The 16,295-nt window shown below is 40.4% G+C and overlaps 1 protein-coding gene across 1 annotated transcript in view; it reads left to right on the forward strand.

Moving 5' to 3' along the window:
* The first annotated feature begins 3,331 nt into the window (after positions 1-3,331).
* PPP2R2D (protein phosphatase 2 regulatory subunit Bdelta) overlaps positions 3,332-16,295 on the forward strand; it is a 30,179-nt gene continuing 17,215 nt past the window's right edge. Inside the window, exons 1-2 of the mRNA XM_059821383.1 lie at positions 3,332-3,338; positions 3,730-3,828. Of these exons, the coding sequence (XP_059677366.1) occupies positions 3,332-3,338; positions 3,730-3,828 (106 nt within the window). The remainder of the gene's footprint in view (positions 3,339-3,729; positions 3,829-16,295) is intronic.

Raw genomic sequence — 16,295 nt, forward strand, 5'->3', positions numbered from 1 at the left:
TCAACACATTCTTCTGAATTTGAGCTCCAAACTTTAGAAAGCTTCTAAAAATTAACTAGCTCCTTCATCTTGATTAACCTATTCAATATAATCAATGATAACAGGTGCGCTCTGCATATGAATTTAACTTTTTTTTAAAAAAAAAGCACTTCACAAGACTATAACAACACTTTAAAAAACATCCTGCTCATAAAATCACATATATTAGAAAATGAATAAATGCATGCACCCATTTCAAGAGACTCACTTAATTAATAGCTATTTTAACTTCAGTTTTCCAATTAGCAGAATATCCTCAAAACAAGTTACCTGTGTCAACATTTGACTTCTCTCTCAGATTATAGATATTCATTTACATGAGCTTATGGCATGTAAAGGCATCTAGTTCACTCCAAAAGCGTATTAGTGCACAGAATAGTGAAAAGACACCCCCCCAGATACAAAAATACTAAGGTAAGAATTAAGACTGAATGTGTATCATAGACTCCAGCCATTTTGGTTGGGAGGGACCTCTGGAGGTCATGTGGCCCAAACCCCTGCTTAAAGCAGGGTCACTTTTCAAAGGTAGATCAGGCTGCTCAGAGCCTTGGCCAGTCGAGCCAAGACTTTTGCCAGGGATGGGACTTCCCCCACCTCTGGGCCGCTGGTTCCAGCGTTAGACCACCCTCCTGTGAAGAGCCCCTTCCTTACATCTCATCTGAATTTCCCTTGCTGCAGCTTGCATCCACTGACTTTGGCTGTAAACCACTGAGCAGCGGCTGTCCTCCACCTTCCCCACAGTCACTCCCTAGATGGCTGAAGATATCCAAAACATAGACACAAGAGATATCCAACAGTTTTATTTCTTTTTAAAATTTTACCATTACACATACAGCTCACCACCATGGCAACACGACACATGCAAAAAAGCTGGTAAGAATACTGAGTTTCTGCTGATTTTTTACTTAACTTTTAAATTGATGTTTCTTGTTCAAAAATTCCTAGAAGCTCAGGTCATAGACCTGATTCATGACTAGTAGCTGTCATCAAGATTTAAGCAGACTCAGGCCAACAGAGTGACATAAAACCTCCCCTCTCAGTTCAGCAACGGAACAAAGCCAGTCTTTACTTCAAGCTGAAATAAGATTTCAAGGCACAAGGCCTAGTCTGCAGTTGAGCTATACCTATTCTGCTCATAGAATGCATAAATTTAATTTTTTTATTTAAATGTTTCTGTCACTAGTACAAAGCAATAAAAAAACCTTTCAAAAATAAAAACATCAAGACTGAGTTCCTTTAAAAATAAAATTAATACCGTTTGGATTTCCATAGTGAAATACTCTTCATTTTTCAATACAGAAGTTTCAGGTATCCATAAAATTATGACACACGTATAACATCAATTTTATATATGGATATAGCTGGCTAATCACTATGGGCTGAATGTGCAAGTCAATAAAAAAATAAAATAGACAACTTTCAACAGACAAGTAGGAGTTTTGCTAAGCCCAGAACTTGCTCCGTAAGTTCTCTCTGAAAAGCAGAGACTAGATAACAAATAAAATGCAACTTAATACCCACTTGCCTTAAAAGATTACTTTCCTATACGTACAAAGGAGACACATCCAAAAGACTAAGCTGAAAATAATTTCATTTAAATTCTTGAATACATAATACACTGCATACAGAATAAACAACGCAAATCAAGTAATGACTTCATAAATGGACACAGACATCATACCAAGAAATTAACTAAAGAAAACTTAAGTCAAATGCATTTCTATATCCAAGGTATCAGGAAGAGGCTGCAAGCCCAGAGCAGAAACCGTCTCTGAGAGGAACCGTACTGAACACAGGCAAGTGTCAGACTTAAATCCTTCTGCAGAAAGATCCCGAGGCATCTACAGCTCAATAAGGGATGAAGATTCATTGCAGAGCACTTTATTTAGTGTTATTTATCACTAACAAGGGTCTTACTCCATAAGTAAGAGGATAGACTTCTTTTGTCATTTGCATTCAAGATCACAACAAACCACGTCTTTGTTCATCAAAGACTTTGCTTGTATTTCCCACAGCCAACGTGTTTAGGAACATACCTAAAATTTAAGACATGACAACATAGACCTGTTACCTTTCTAAGCACTTAGCACTTTCCTAGAAGCAATAAGGGCTTTAAAGTTTACGTTACACCACCTTCTGAGGGACTTACGGGTTAAAAATACATCAACACAGGAGTTTTGGAAAAACACAAAATTAATTTTGATTTCTTTCTGCTCTTTGGGATTCCGGGGCAAAAACTGCATCTTCACAGCTTTCAGATCTATGCTGATTTAGAACAAAACCAATCAGCACAAGAGGCCAAAACTAAACAGAGCATCAGTAACATTCACAGCTTACAAGACAGGAGCGTGCACCTTCGCAGCACTGCAGACAGAGCCGTCGGGAAGGCACGCCACCCCAACACCAGAGCGCGAGTGCTCCAAGGCAGCAGGTGCACGCAATTATACTCTATTTACCAGACTCCAGCTGTATTTCCTGACACCACCACAGCTCCATCACCACCTGGGCTTCAAAAACCCAGACAGGGGACAGACCCCCCGGGCTGCCTGCCTGAACAGCACTGTCCCTCGCTTCGGGTCCCCAAACTGCTCCCAGGAAGCCCTGACCCCTCGTTCAAGCCCCGCTGCCCGGCAAGGCCTTCCGCAGCCCCCCAGGGCGGCCAGGCCGCCCCCCTCTCCTCACCCAGCGCCAGGCCCTGCGTGGTGGCCCTCCAACTGCCCCCGGGTCTGGCACTCGCTGAAAGACCAAACAAGAAAAAAGCACGTTCATGTTTTTAGGAAACATCACAATTAAACATCCGGGGCGGCGGGGGGGAGTAAAACCAAATCAGACGGCATATCGACACGGTTATTTCCACAGCGGCCCGCAGCCGGGATCGAGGCCGCTGTGGCAGTCCCGGCGCCGCGCCCCTTCAGGTAAAGGTGCGTTTGTAACGGTGAGTTTGGAGCTCCCCGCTCCCTCACTGCCCGCCGCCGAGCGCCTCCGCCGCGCGGACCGCCGCCGCCGCCTCCCCTACGAGCGCCGAGCCCGCCGGCACGCCCCATCGCGGGGGCCTCCCCCGAGCCGGGGGCCGCCGCTCCCCGGGCCCGGCCCGGCCCCGCCACCCGCGCTCGCCCCCTCCCTGAGGAGGGCCGCGGCGATGACGTCACCGGATCAGGCCGACCGGCAATGGGCGCCATTTTGAAACCCCGAAACCTCCCGCGGTGGCAGCTCGGTGCGGTGGCTGCGACCCGCTCCCGGCCGGCGCCTCCTCCCGCGGCCGCCCGCCCCCGTCCCACCGGCACCGTGCGACATGGCAGGTGAGGCCGCGCAGGCCGCGGGCCGGCTGCGCTCCGGCTTACAGCTCCGGCTCCGTCCCGCCCGCCGGGCGGAGGGCGCCGCGGGAGCCGGCGCGGCAGGCCGGGCCGCACCGCGCCGCGCGGATCCGGGTGGCGGGAGGCAGCGCCCCGCCGGCGGGGGGGCGCTGCGGGGAGCGGGGCTGCCCCGCGGGGCGCCGGGCCGAGCCGCGGCGGGGGGCCGAGGCGGTGTGGCCTGACCTGGGCCGGGCCGTGCGGCGGCGGAGCGGGCCCCGCTGGGGAAGGGGCTGGGCCGGGCTCGGGGGCAGCGGGGGCCGAGGGGTCGGCGCGGGCTCGGCGGGGCGCCGGGCCGGGCGGGCGCCCCTCCCTTCAGCGCTCTCTCTTCCCTCTTCAGGGGTGGCAGGAGGTGGAGGCGGCGGCGGCGGCGGCAGCAACGACTTCCAGTGGTGCTTCTCCCAGGTGAAGGGGGCTATCGACGAGGACGTGGCGGAAGGTAAGGGGAGGGCCGGGCCGAGGCGCGGCGGCCCGCGGTCGCGCAGCCTCTGCTGTGCCACAGGCTCCCGGAGCCGGAGGCGCCGGTGGCTCCCGTCCCCTGGCTCTCGCTCCGCCGGAGCCACGGCCACCAACACCCTTTTTTCCTCCCTCAACATCTGTGTCACGCCCGCGCTGAAGGAGCCGAGGCTGGGAATGGCTGAGCTGCAGCATCTTCCCAGTCCGTGCCCCAGGCTCGGAGGATGGGGCGTGTGTTGCAATGACTAAGCTAGCGCCTGGGCTTCCAGTGCGATGTGCTTTTTGGGGGGAGAGCATAATAGAGAAGACACGGTGGCTTCCTGCTGTTCTTTAATTCTAATCTCTAGGGAGAAAAAGGTAATGACAGTGATAAAACACGGGGGGGGGGAGGGACACACACACATAAATGGGGTCTGTCAGGCTTGTCAAGTTTCACTGTGACGCAAAGAGAGCAACAGAGAGAGCGTGCAGGTCTGTCATTTGTGCTTAATTTAAAAAGTAGAGTTTAAAGGCTTTCTGCACCTGTGAAGAGATTTTACTCCTACTTGTTAACGTTTGGAAGCTATAAATAGGGATATTTAAGTAGGGAAAGTGGGCACAGCTGTACATTTCCCTGAAACTTTCTAAGCACAGCATGTTTTGGAATGAGTAGAAAATAAGAAATGTTTTAATTGGAAAAAGTGTTTCTCTGTAGTATGTGGAAACGATGTGAAGTGTTGATTGACTTTGAGAAAGTTCTTTTTTTCCTAAATTTTCTGTGTTGACTATTCGGGCTGGCAATACTGTTTAGAAAAGAGGGTGTGAAGTATGTGTGCGAAACATAATTCTGTGCTGTTTATTTGATGTTTACTGCATTAACTGAAATAGCTGTATTTACTGTAATAACTGAAATAACTTGCAGTGCCAGTGTGTGGTCTTCTTGGATTTTGGATTTTTTTTTTTTTACTGGATGCAGTAAATATTTTTTCTTACTGTCTACTACAGGGAAATTATGCTGACAATGTTTTCATTTTCATGCCACTTGTTTGGCATTTCATTTAAAATAATAGCTATGGGAGGAGTAGACTTGAAAACTGCTGAAGAAACTAGTACTGGACTCAGTTGTTGTTTTCTGCCTTTTTTTTTTCCCCTAAATATATTTTGTAACTTGTACTATTGTTCTGAAGTTTTCAGAATTCTTGTGAAAATGTACCTAAGTAGCTTTTTAAGAGTTTCCCAAATGGTCCTCTTTTCTTAGGAACTATCATCTATGTGATTAAAAGTCAGTTCTCTGTGTTGCAGAAATATACTTCTATGAACACCTTACTTGCCCATCAATTACTGAGCAACATGAATTTGTGTAGAGCTGGAAAGCTTCTTGTTTTTGAAACACCAATATGTCTTAAACCGAGTTAATTATTTAAGTGTGTAACAGGACTGTTGAAAGAGGAACTATATTACTGATGAGACACATCACGAAGGCAGAGCTCTTTGGTGAGAGAGAGGAAAGCTCTCTGCTTTGAGTAACTAGGAGTGGTAAGGGGAAATAGTGATGATAATGCTCAACACTTTTACCCTGGATTTTCCCAGATGTACGTTATTAACATGACTTTTCCTGGAATGAGGACTGCAGGTTGTGTGTTATGCTACTACATGTGATGAATTTAATTTTCATCATAGGGCAATTAATATAAGTAATCATTCAGCACCTGGTTTTGCAGAATTGGTACTAGAGTTTCATTTTCCTACTGGAACACAAGAACTACTTACAGTTTTTGTGACTCATTGTCTTTATTTTGGTTTGTGGGCTTCCCCCCTCCCCGTTACTTTTTGCCTTGAAATTGGAATTAAATAAAGAAAATATACAATTTATTTGCTAATAATGGCCTGAATTTGATTCAGCTGTAGGCAGTAAGAGTGCAACTGCATTGCTAGATTTTTGGCCCCAGTTATGGGAATATTTACTCATTACAACTTTTTAAAACATCTTTTACCAAACTGCACATCTAAACCTATTTGGTGGCCCACTGTTGCCTTGAAAGATTACAAATACTGCAAATATTATGTAAAACTCCTGTGAACTTCATGTGAGTTTTTGTGGTAGTGAAAACTTGCTATTTCTGTGAACTTTATTTTCTTGTTTCTGGCTTGTGAAAAATAAGCTCTGTAGAGGAAATCTGAAAATGACAGCATAAAGTAGCTGTCAAATGTATTAACATTTAGCAAAAAAGTCTGCATTTCTTCCAGATGGTTCATTCAGTGGTTGAAATTACAAAACCTTATAGTCAGGCAACTTAACCAAAAAGTCGCTTCTTTTTGAATTGCAATTCTAGAATACATTTTATATTCAATAGTTGTTTCTGACGTGTATTACTTTAACAGAAATATTAACATGGCTATGACAAATTGCTATACTTGGATTTGCAACTGCTATCTCCATTCCCAGGATTTTTTCTAACTAGGTCATTAATATAGAAAATCACTTTGTCTTTTCTGTGTATTCACTTTTTTCAGTGAGTAATCTTTAGAAATCTCTACAATGCTCTCTTTAAATAGAAGAGCAGTGTTTATATGACCAATCTGGCCATTTCAAAAAAAATGAGGAAAATATACCAGTTATTGAAATACATAGTTTTGTAAAGCAGAAAAGTTTAATTGGATTCAAGGAGGAGGATTGGAGGATAAAACAGATATTGAATGAGAGAATTGATATTGAGGATGGCAACACACTTAATTTTTTTAAAAAAAAGTTAATTTAAAATTGTGTTGTAATTTTGTTGTTAGTGTAAAACCATGCGATTACTAAATCATACTGATTGCCTGTGAAACTTGTTATTCTTGGATTACCTTTTTTGGTAGAAAGTAGCTTTCTAAATACAGGCTTTTCTTTTTTTTTTTTTTTTAATAATGCTGCCTGAGACCTAATCAGTTTTGTGATTTCAGTGTTTAATTTGTTTTGCGTGTTCAGAAAGTTCTGTTTTGGGCTTTTTTGGCAAGCAAAATATGAAACAGGTTATTAAATAATGTACAGATATGCCCAAATTCCCTTGGGCCAGATGTTCTGCATGTAATCCATGACCACTTCTGGATGTAATTAACAGAATATATTTTTATATATGTGTAGTAGGAAGATTCATAGTGCCCAACTGACTTGTGCTAGTGACGAGTTGGAAATACTGGGAAGAATGGCTCATCCTTGTCAGAATGTGAACCTGTGTGCTGCAGAGATCATGGGTTTCCCATTATTGACGTGGGGATTTCTTTAGGTTTTTCAATGCAGTCAGTCTGGGGTTTTGGATTATGAGGAACTGTTCCCTCTGTAAATGCTGTTTTAATTTGGCACTGGTTAGATATATCTTCCTGTTTCCGATAGAAGCACCTCTGAGAGCATGGTTACTCCACTAAATGAAACAGGAACTGCTTTCCTTTTGGAGCTTCATCAGCTTAAGTCTTGAACTGGTTTAAGTGTTACATTTGAAACCTTTTTTGAAGCAGCTGAGTGTAAAGCCTAGTTTTGCACATGAAAGGGCACCATGTCCAGCATTTATAGTAGACAGGAGCTCCTTGGAAGCTCCCGCTCATTAACTTGAGGATGAACCGTTGTAAGGTATTTCACATGAACAAATCTTTTGTTCTTCAAAAAAAGTTGTCATTGACTTAACTTGTCTTGGATTTTCTACTTCTTAAGGACTTTTGTATCTCCATTTAAAGATCAAAGAAAAATACTGTTGGTTTTTTTATTCTCCAACTAGTAGTTGGTATTGACAGCACTGATAAACTAAAAGATACCTTGTTATCATCAGTTCAACAAATTCTTTACTTTTTCTTTTTAAGTTTGTTACAGTGCTACCTAAAGCTACCTCAGAAGTTTGTCAGAATGCAGAACACAAGTAGAGAAGAAAACAATGATCTAATAAAAATATATTGGACTATAATCCTGTAATTGTTCTCAAGTCCAAATAAAAGAGATTTAAAAACACTCTTAGTGTTAAATCACCTTTACAGATCAGTGGTTTAAAAATGTTCTCATGTGTTGTTCAGGAATTTAATTGGCCTGTTCTCACTGTTTTTAAAGCAAATTCTGGCATGATTTCAGACTTTTAAAAAAAAAATATTCCCAAATAGGCACAGCTATTGGACATCTGGTTAAAATTGTGTGGCAGGAGTGACAGAATTGGTTGCTCTCTTTAAGATTTTTTTTTTTCCCCATAAGAACTGGTAAATATGGTAATAATGACTCCATTATTAAGCCATATGTATTGTATTGTTCCCTTTCTTCATAAATAATTGGTTATCGCTGAAGGTGTCACTTAGTACTGGAATGGGGCAGAAGGTGAGCTTTTAAGCTATGTTTTGGTTGGTTTGTTTTTTTCTTGAAAAAGTGTTTTACCATAGACAGGACTTTAGATGCCTGCTCTTTTGCCCTCCCTAAAACATTTATCACTTTAAACAATCACATTTAAAACACTTATCCCTGGTTTATGGTGATAATGTAGTAGTAGGCTTTTGCCTTGATCCTTTGACAGTTTTACCAATCTCTACTCCCCAGAGGACTGCTGTGAATATTCTGAAGAGCCACCATTTCTTGCAGGGACCAAAGATTTTTAAAGTTGCCTTGATCTTCCCTGCTTTGTGTGTGCTGTATATGGTGTTCTGCGTGATACATATGATGACGTAGTGGTGACTTTGGGAAATGTTTTGGCATTTTTTAAATGTGGGCAGAAATAATATTTTGCAAACAGTTTTGACCTGAGCACGTGTTATATAGTGGTCTCCTGTCGGAGAAAGTAGTCTCAATGTTTCAGGTAGACCACTTTAATCTTGAGTCTTCATACAACCCATGGACCAAGAATTTGTCTTCACCCTTTATTCCACAACACACTATTCCCTAAAACGTTTGTTCTCAGCCAGTAGTATTTAATAATAAGTGTTCCTTTGAATTCCAGTTCTGTTAGAGAACAAAAAAAAATGGAGTGTTATGCCACTGGAAGGTAAATTGCACTATCTTACTGTGTATTCATGTATAAGTAACTCTGGAGACTCTTAAGACAAGGTGTTGTGAACTTCTGGAAGTTTTTCTCTCTCTCATAATCTTTAGAGTATGACTTCTTATAGTGAGAAGCCCAGATTTACAAGTGAATAGCTTTTTTAAAAAAAAAAAAACAAACCAAAACTCCAGTTGATCTTCAGGCTTCATAAAAGTGGTCATGTCAAGTGATGTCTTCTCGGTCTTCTGTGGAGAAGAGAATCTGTCCTGCCAGCTAACATACTTATAGTGAACTTAAATCTGTAATCTTTACCATGGTATCAAATTTTTATTCTTTTTTTTTTTCTGGCGTATGCACATGATGGGGTAAATGGAACTGCAGGGCCAGGAGGAAGAGTATGAATATAAGTACAAAAATGTTTAGCATTCTGAGAATTATGAAAACTATATCTTTTTTTTCTAAAGGAAACTAGGAAATTTATAGCCTAGGTGGAGACCTTAAAGGCAGTCAGAAGAGGTTCATAAATGCTTTATTTCGCTGTTGAAGTTCACCCATAGCTTTTCTATCTAGCATCTTTTTCCAGACTCAGATATGTAAAAGAAAGTTAGGACAATCTTGTCAGAAAACTACAGAGGTTGAGGTTTATGGGCATTAAGGGGAAAAAAATTCTCAATACCAGTGAAAGATGGCAAGTGGAATATTAAAGAACAGGTAAGAAAATCCTTTAAAAGACTAAGCAACTACTAGGCTACAAGAGAAAACAAATTGCTGTGTGTAGCTGGATGATTTTTTGATTAAAATGTGAAGCTGCAAGAATGCATAGCTTATGAATGAACAATAAAGAGTTTGCGTAAGCAGTGAGTATCAATCGGAGAGTTGTAAGGTGGGAATGCAAAATAAAACATTTTGAGCTGTGGGAATAGAGAAATTAGCACAAGTCTTTACATCTACACTGTTAATCTGTGAACAGCGAGAGCCACGGCCATTTCTCTGCAGAATGGTAGGCTGTGATGACAGCATGTTGTATTACCTAGTGACCCAGAAAATCTTTGATACTGTTCCTATGCATGCTCTTATTACTGTGCCATTTGTTGAGTATTTTAACATCTGGGGGGAAAGCTTAATCAAAAATGACAAAACCCACTTTATTTAATTTTTTTAAAAAAAGAGGCAGGTGTGAAAGCTGTAACTGGATGAAAAATTTTCTTTACCTGTCATGTTAAGACTTCTGTTAACTCTTAATAAAAGTACAATGAAAAGCATGACAATTAACTACTTAGAAAAAACTAACAGAATAACAAATTAATTAAATATACTTGCAGTAGGAGAAAGGTTATTGGAATTACTATTCCAGAGGTTAAAAAAAAATATACTGAGGCAATAGATTTGCATACAGAATACTGGATTATGTCCTGAATACTATAAATAGACTCCACAAGTTCTCATTGCTTGTAAGAAAAGGCACAGCAAGCCTTGGCAAGCATAAAGGTAAAGTTTATTTCTGTCTTACTGAACTTTGGCTTTACTACTCTCTTTTCTTGCTGCTGCTTTATCCTTTCTTTGTACTGACACATCTAGACAACTACATGCACTTTAAACTCAGTGAAGACTTTTTAATATGATTCAAAGGACTTCCAGCATCAAATTATGATCTGGTTTCATTGAAAAGAAAATGCAAATTTAAATAAATGAGGGAATTGCACTAATTGTCTTTTGAGATGCAAACTCTTAGGTGACTGTTAAATCAGCTGAACAAGTGTTTGGTTTGGGGGAGTTTGCTGGGCAGCCTGGCCTTTGGAACAGGTCTTGGGAACAGTTTGACACCTTATGTTGCTTCTTTTCTAGCAGCATTACAGCACTCCAAACAGAATGGCCTGTGCAGTCGCTCCTCAAGAGAAGCCAAGTGGCTTAGCACCACACAGGGCCTGGGTCACACAGGAGCTGGCAGTCTTTTCGAGAGAAATGCTTGTTTGCAGTTTGCCATGGCTTGTCAGCGGCAGCATTGACTTCAACCAGCTTCTGCTGCTTCTTGAGCTGTACTGCACTGGCCAAGCCGCTGCGCTTCTGTTGAAGCAGCTCAGGTGCCCTGTTGATGCCCTTGGTTGACCTTAAATCTGTTCAAGGATTTAAATTAGTTCAAAAAGCAGAGTTATTTCGGACTAATTTAAACTCTACCAGGTACTTAAAGGCAATTCAAGACACTTTGCAAGCAGTTTGAGTAATGGGGCATAAAAAATTTTTAGACCTGATGGATACTTTAGGTTGGCAGAGTGCTTAGCAGTTTAAGCTGGAAGAAATTTGGTCTGAGCAAAACTACCACCTTTGGTTTATTCTCCTGACTTCTGATACATCTCGCTTCTGTGTTAACTCTTCAAATAAATCATAAAAGTGGATATCTAAAAATTGAGTATATAAAGTGGTATATTCTGAAAAACAGGTGATTTTGAGTAACTTCTATGTATATGTATGTTGTCAAGTGACTATTGATAGCTCTAAAGTTCAGCTTAACTTTCAGTACAATTCAGAGATCGAAGTCTGATTTCTATCAACTCTTAAATTAAGAAACAATATTTTAGGAGCAATAACAGCAATACCAATCTTAGTCAGTCCTCATTGCAGAGTAATACCAATCTTTTTCCTTGACTGTTCTGGCAGCTATAGAATGGAGAATTTGCATTTACCTGGAAGCAAACCAGGGAAAGGTACAGAAATGAGGAGAGAGAAGGGAGATGTTGAAGACTGGAAATCAGTGCTGAAGTCAGAAAGCTGCAGAAACTGAAATTGTGATAGTGCTTGCCTGCCCCAACACATAGAGGATGAGGGTAGGTCTGGTTAGAAGCAGAGTGCCTGCCAGCAGCTCTCTGCTGTCGCCTGGTGTGATAACTGTAGCGATCAAAGTTGAAGAACTGTCAAAATTTACACCAATTGATTCCTCCCTCCCCACCCCAGAAGCCTTTTAATGCAAATAGATACCACTGGTGATGTTTGGGGAGTGTTCTCTTTCAATTATTGTAAATCAAGTAACAAGGAGTTCTAAGGCCCTGTGTCTGTAACTTGTTTTAAAAAACAAAATCATATTTGAGCTTAACATTTTTTTCCTATTATTTACTGTTTAGCAGGTGTTAGCCTCTAAATTTCTCCATTCTCTGATAATCTGTTCCCTCTAATGGGTCTCTCTTTTTTCTTTTTCTAATATTACTTGCTCCTTTTATATTTTTTTTGTTTGGCTCTATTTGAGTCTTAACTTAGTTGCTCTGAAACGATGGTTCCTTGCTGTTCTCTGTATGGGCCCCAACTGACCATGTTTTTCATCAGTCGTACCTCAGCATGGGATGTTGTCATTGTCTGTTGCAAAAGAGAGTTCTGTTTGTTCTGATGTCATGTCTTACAGTTCAGCGCAATGTCACAGGATGATCCCAACTTCTGATTTCCAAGCTGATTTAGGAGCACGTAACCTGCACTTGCCCCATTCTATGCTCTCTGCTTCATTCCCATCAACTGTAGGAGACCATACAATGTCTCCCACAGCTTTCTCCAGCTGTAGGATAAAATGCTCTGTAGAGTAACAGTGTGTGTCGGAGGGAAAGGTGTGTCACCTTTGATCTTGATTACAGGCACAGAAATGTTCTATGTTTAGTTTCTACTGGCAGTCTCCCTTGCAGTTCATGCCAGCCATCTGGCTTTGGTCCAGATCCAGTCATTTCCTCTCAAAGCGTGAACCTCTTCAGAGATTCATAGTCCTTAAAGCAGTTCATTCTTTGGATCTCTAGGTCAGATCATGGAAAAAGTTGCTGTGTATTAAAAATATTTTTCAAAGGGAGGGACAGGAGACCGGTCTGCTAACATGCATTTTTTTTTGTCAGTCTGTGTACTGAATGTGAAGTGGTATGTTCATTACAGATTTGGAAAATTTTAAGTTAAAAGCACCTACAAGTTGGAGCAGCCCCCCGTTCGAAAACAGTGACTGTTTGACTTCCTAGTTTATTAAATGTCTGAGGAGTGGGCTTTTGACAAAAGTCTTTGAATAGCTTATAAGAATGAGAAGTTGATGCTGCTTGCCTCTAGTTAGTGTTAGTCCTAAGCACGGACTACAGCTGCAAATTCATTAATTTACTGGGTGAGCTATGAAGCAATTATGTTTTTTCAGTTTTTAGATTTTAACCAAAGTAGCAAGGTTAGAGAGGAAAAGTTCACAGTAGCTAATTTTAGGCATCTAATTTAGATGTTCTGGATATCTTTGCATTCTCCATTACCTAAACAGAGAGTCCAGATGTTGATATCTGTGTCAATTAGAAATATCTAGTATGAATACTTTGTGGGATTAAATTAGTTTGCAGGTATAAGCTTGCTGTCATCTCAGAATCCTAACAAATGTTGGTCTCTGTCATCCTGTCTCCCTTCGCCCCCCAATATAATTAGCCCAGGAGGCTTTGGAGGTTATAGAACTTAAACAGAATTATGACAGGAGTTTTGTGATATAGGGAGGTTAATATTCAGCAGTGATGTTAAAAGGCTTAGAGCACTTATACTGAATTTTGAAACATCTATCAAGGCTTACAGGACAGTCTCCTGAGTCACTGAGGATGTTTTCCGCTACCTTATTATAAAGGTGGATATTTGTAGCCTTCTAATGTGTTGGGAGGGCGTTTACTACCCACGTAAGCACTTAGTGCTTTTAAATTTGGAGATTCTACAGAATTCTAATTTAGTTGCCAGCAATCCTTTTAATATACTAGCTTTGAAAACAGCTAGGAGTGTCCTACTCTATCTGTAGACTGTAACTAAGTTAGAACTTATTTCCAAAAGTGAGCTTAAACATTAATTTTTCGTGTCTGGAAAGAAATATTGCCAGACTAATAGCGTATTGTAAAGCCATAGGTCTTGCTGCTCTCCATAGTTTACAGGAGGAAAGTTTACATGGCTACTTCCAGAACAGAGAGTCCTAGCCACATTGGAACCAAAATGGGGGGGAAGTTGGACAAACCTCTCCATTCCTGGAAAATCATAATCACAAAGGTGTTTTGTTTATGAGAAGAGTGCATTAGGATGCTGTACATGAGCAAATATCATGATAGTTTGTCTTTCCTCACCCTTTCGTACGTTTCATTGTGAGTTATTTTGCTAGTGTGGAGAAAAGGCTGAAATATTCTGCTGGGAAATAAGATTGGTGCTTGTACACATAAGAAAAAGATATGACACATAATTAAAAAAGCTTTAAAAATTCCAGAGTTAATGTGATGATTAAGAACCTACAAAGGCTTGCTTTGTTTTTAAAGTTTTAAGCTGTCTTGGAAGTAAAGAGCTGATGTAAATGGGTAAACTATGTTGAGCAGAACACAGAATGATTGGTTTGGAGTTAATTTTGTGGTTTACCTCTAGTCTTGGGGGTTTTTTTTATTTTACCTGATTTGAGATAGTATAGTGTGAGGATACCGGATGGAGATAGTATAGTGTGAGGATACCGGATGGAATTATTTGGGGGATTGATATGCTTCAATTAAACATGCCTATAGGGAAAACTGGTTTTAATTCATACTTTTATATATCAAAAAAGTACAGTGCTGTTAAAAAGTTGATTCATCATATTCCAAATTTTTTAACTTAAAAAATATTTGAAGAAAGTGTCTGTATTTTTGTCCTGATGTGCCCCCTCCATTTGCCTATTTCCATATAGCATGTTGGTGATAAGTGTTGGCATGTTGGCGACATACTATTTCAGTGCTGATTTAAAATTTCAAGCTGCTTTTTCCAGTTGGTAGTCAATTAGGAAAGAGAGGCATTCTCCACTGGCATGATAATTTTACTTATGCATGTTGTTTACCTTCTTCTCCCTGTACTTTTTGTTTAAAACAATGGAATTTAGGTAGTGTCTGTGTTTTAGCATGTTCCCATGGTTCTTAACAAGATAATGTTTGGCTAGATAGCACTGCTAGCAAATAATAGCTGTGTCAGACAAGTGATGTTGACTTCACGTGCATGTTAAAGCAAAAATGGTGCACAGTATATTTTGAGCAAATAATTCAGTAAATACTTTGATAGTGTACATGGGAGAAATTTCCCTTTCTGAAACTAAATGGAAAAGTGGTTTTTGTGACTTTGTGTGAAATAATTGCGTATGTTAAGGAGTCATTTATTTCTGCTAGGATCTTTACTGTTGTCTCAAAGGGTAAAAATGATCTGTGCTAGAATGGCTTTCAGATTTTTGTGGTAGTAGCATATTAATTTTGCTACTGATAAACCTTTGTAACTCAAGGGCTGCGTAATGTTTGCGTAGAGTACTGAAAATGTCACAAAATTACTCTATCAAGTCCTTCCACTGATTGCTTACCTCATTAGTTGTTTCTTTTGTCCTTGGTTTACTACTTTCCCTTGGTGTCTCTTGAAATGGCTGGGGTTTTTTTCCTGTGTATTATTGAGTGATAATGGGATGTAAGAATTTTTTTTATTTTAGCACTACTGTCAGTCTGGAGTAGAACTTAATTAAGTTCTCTAGCTTTCTCATTTTAGTACAAAATTCTTTGCTTATATCATGATATTTGGTATTTGTAAGTACAAAACCTCTTAGCCAGCCAGCCATTTGTAATGGCTTATAATTTATACATTCACACAACTTAGGCATGTATTGGGCACAAAGCAAACATGTAATGGTGAAAATAATTAGCATGTATCAGTATTAAAGCCCAACAGCAATATTAGCCACATACACAGAGATTTCTTCTTTTTGGCCATTGAATCTGAATTGTCATACATCTTGTTTTCGCCGTGATTGTCAGTCAGGAACAATGAGTTGGCTTTAAAACATTTCCACGATTACCATATACATGTTATACAGATTGTTATGAAAGGGTCTTGTTTAACTTTTTTCCTTTCTTAAGCAAGAAAACAAGTTCCAAATTAACAAAAAGCTTAACATGGACCAGCTCATACACTTTCTGTGTATGTAATAATTCTTTGCCTGTCTGAGGACCTAAGCAGGGTATGAGATTACGTCACAGAAATGTGACAAGCTTTGGAAAAGTGAAATAGTGTATCAGCGTTACAGGTTGAAAAATTTTTTCTTATCTGTCATAGAAAATATATTTAACAAATGGTTAAAATTACATACAACGTATCCTGAACATTCTTTTGACTTGCATGGGGTAAAAAGTCTGAACAGGATTCACTGGGAAATTGGAGAGCTAGAAACTGGTCTCTTTATAGCCATCTGAACCGTTTGTCCATCATCTCTTGCATCCCATTTATTTATAGTGTAGGAAGGGCAGATATTAATATTGATAATCTGGTTTTAGTGTATCAGTAAGAGAGGAACAGAGGTCCTATTCACACGCAAGTTGGCAGATCTTGTGTCATCGTTTAAACACAGGTGTTTTGCTTCTTGTTTTTACACTGAGGTTCAGTGCAATGTTATTGCTGTGCTCAGTGTGTAGGTAGAGTTTTGACAAAGTGGATCTTTATGGTAAGTGAAATATGTAGCTTTTCTATT

This window comes from Gavia stellata, chromosome 9 (assembly GCF_030936135.1).
Source record: "Gavia stellata isolate bGavSte3 chromosome 9, bGavSte3.hap2, whole genome shotgun sequence".
NCBI classification, from domain to species: domain Eukaryota; kingdom Metazoa; phylum Chordata; class Aves; order Gaviiformes; family Gaviidae; genus Gavia; species Gavia stellata.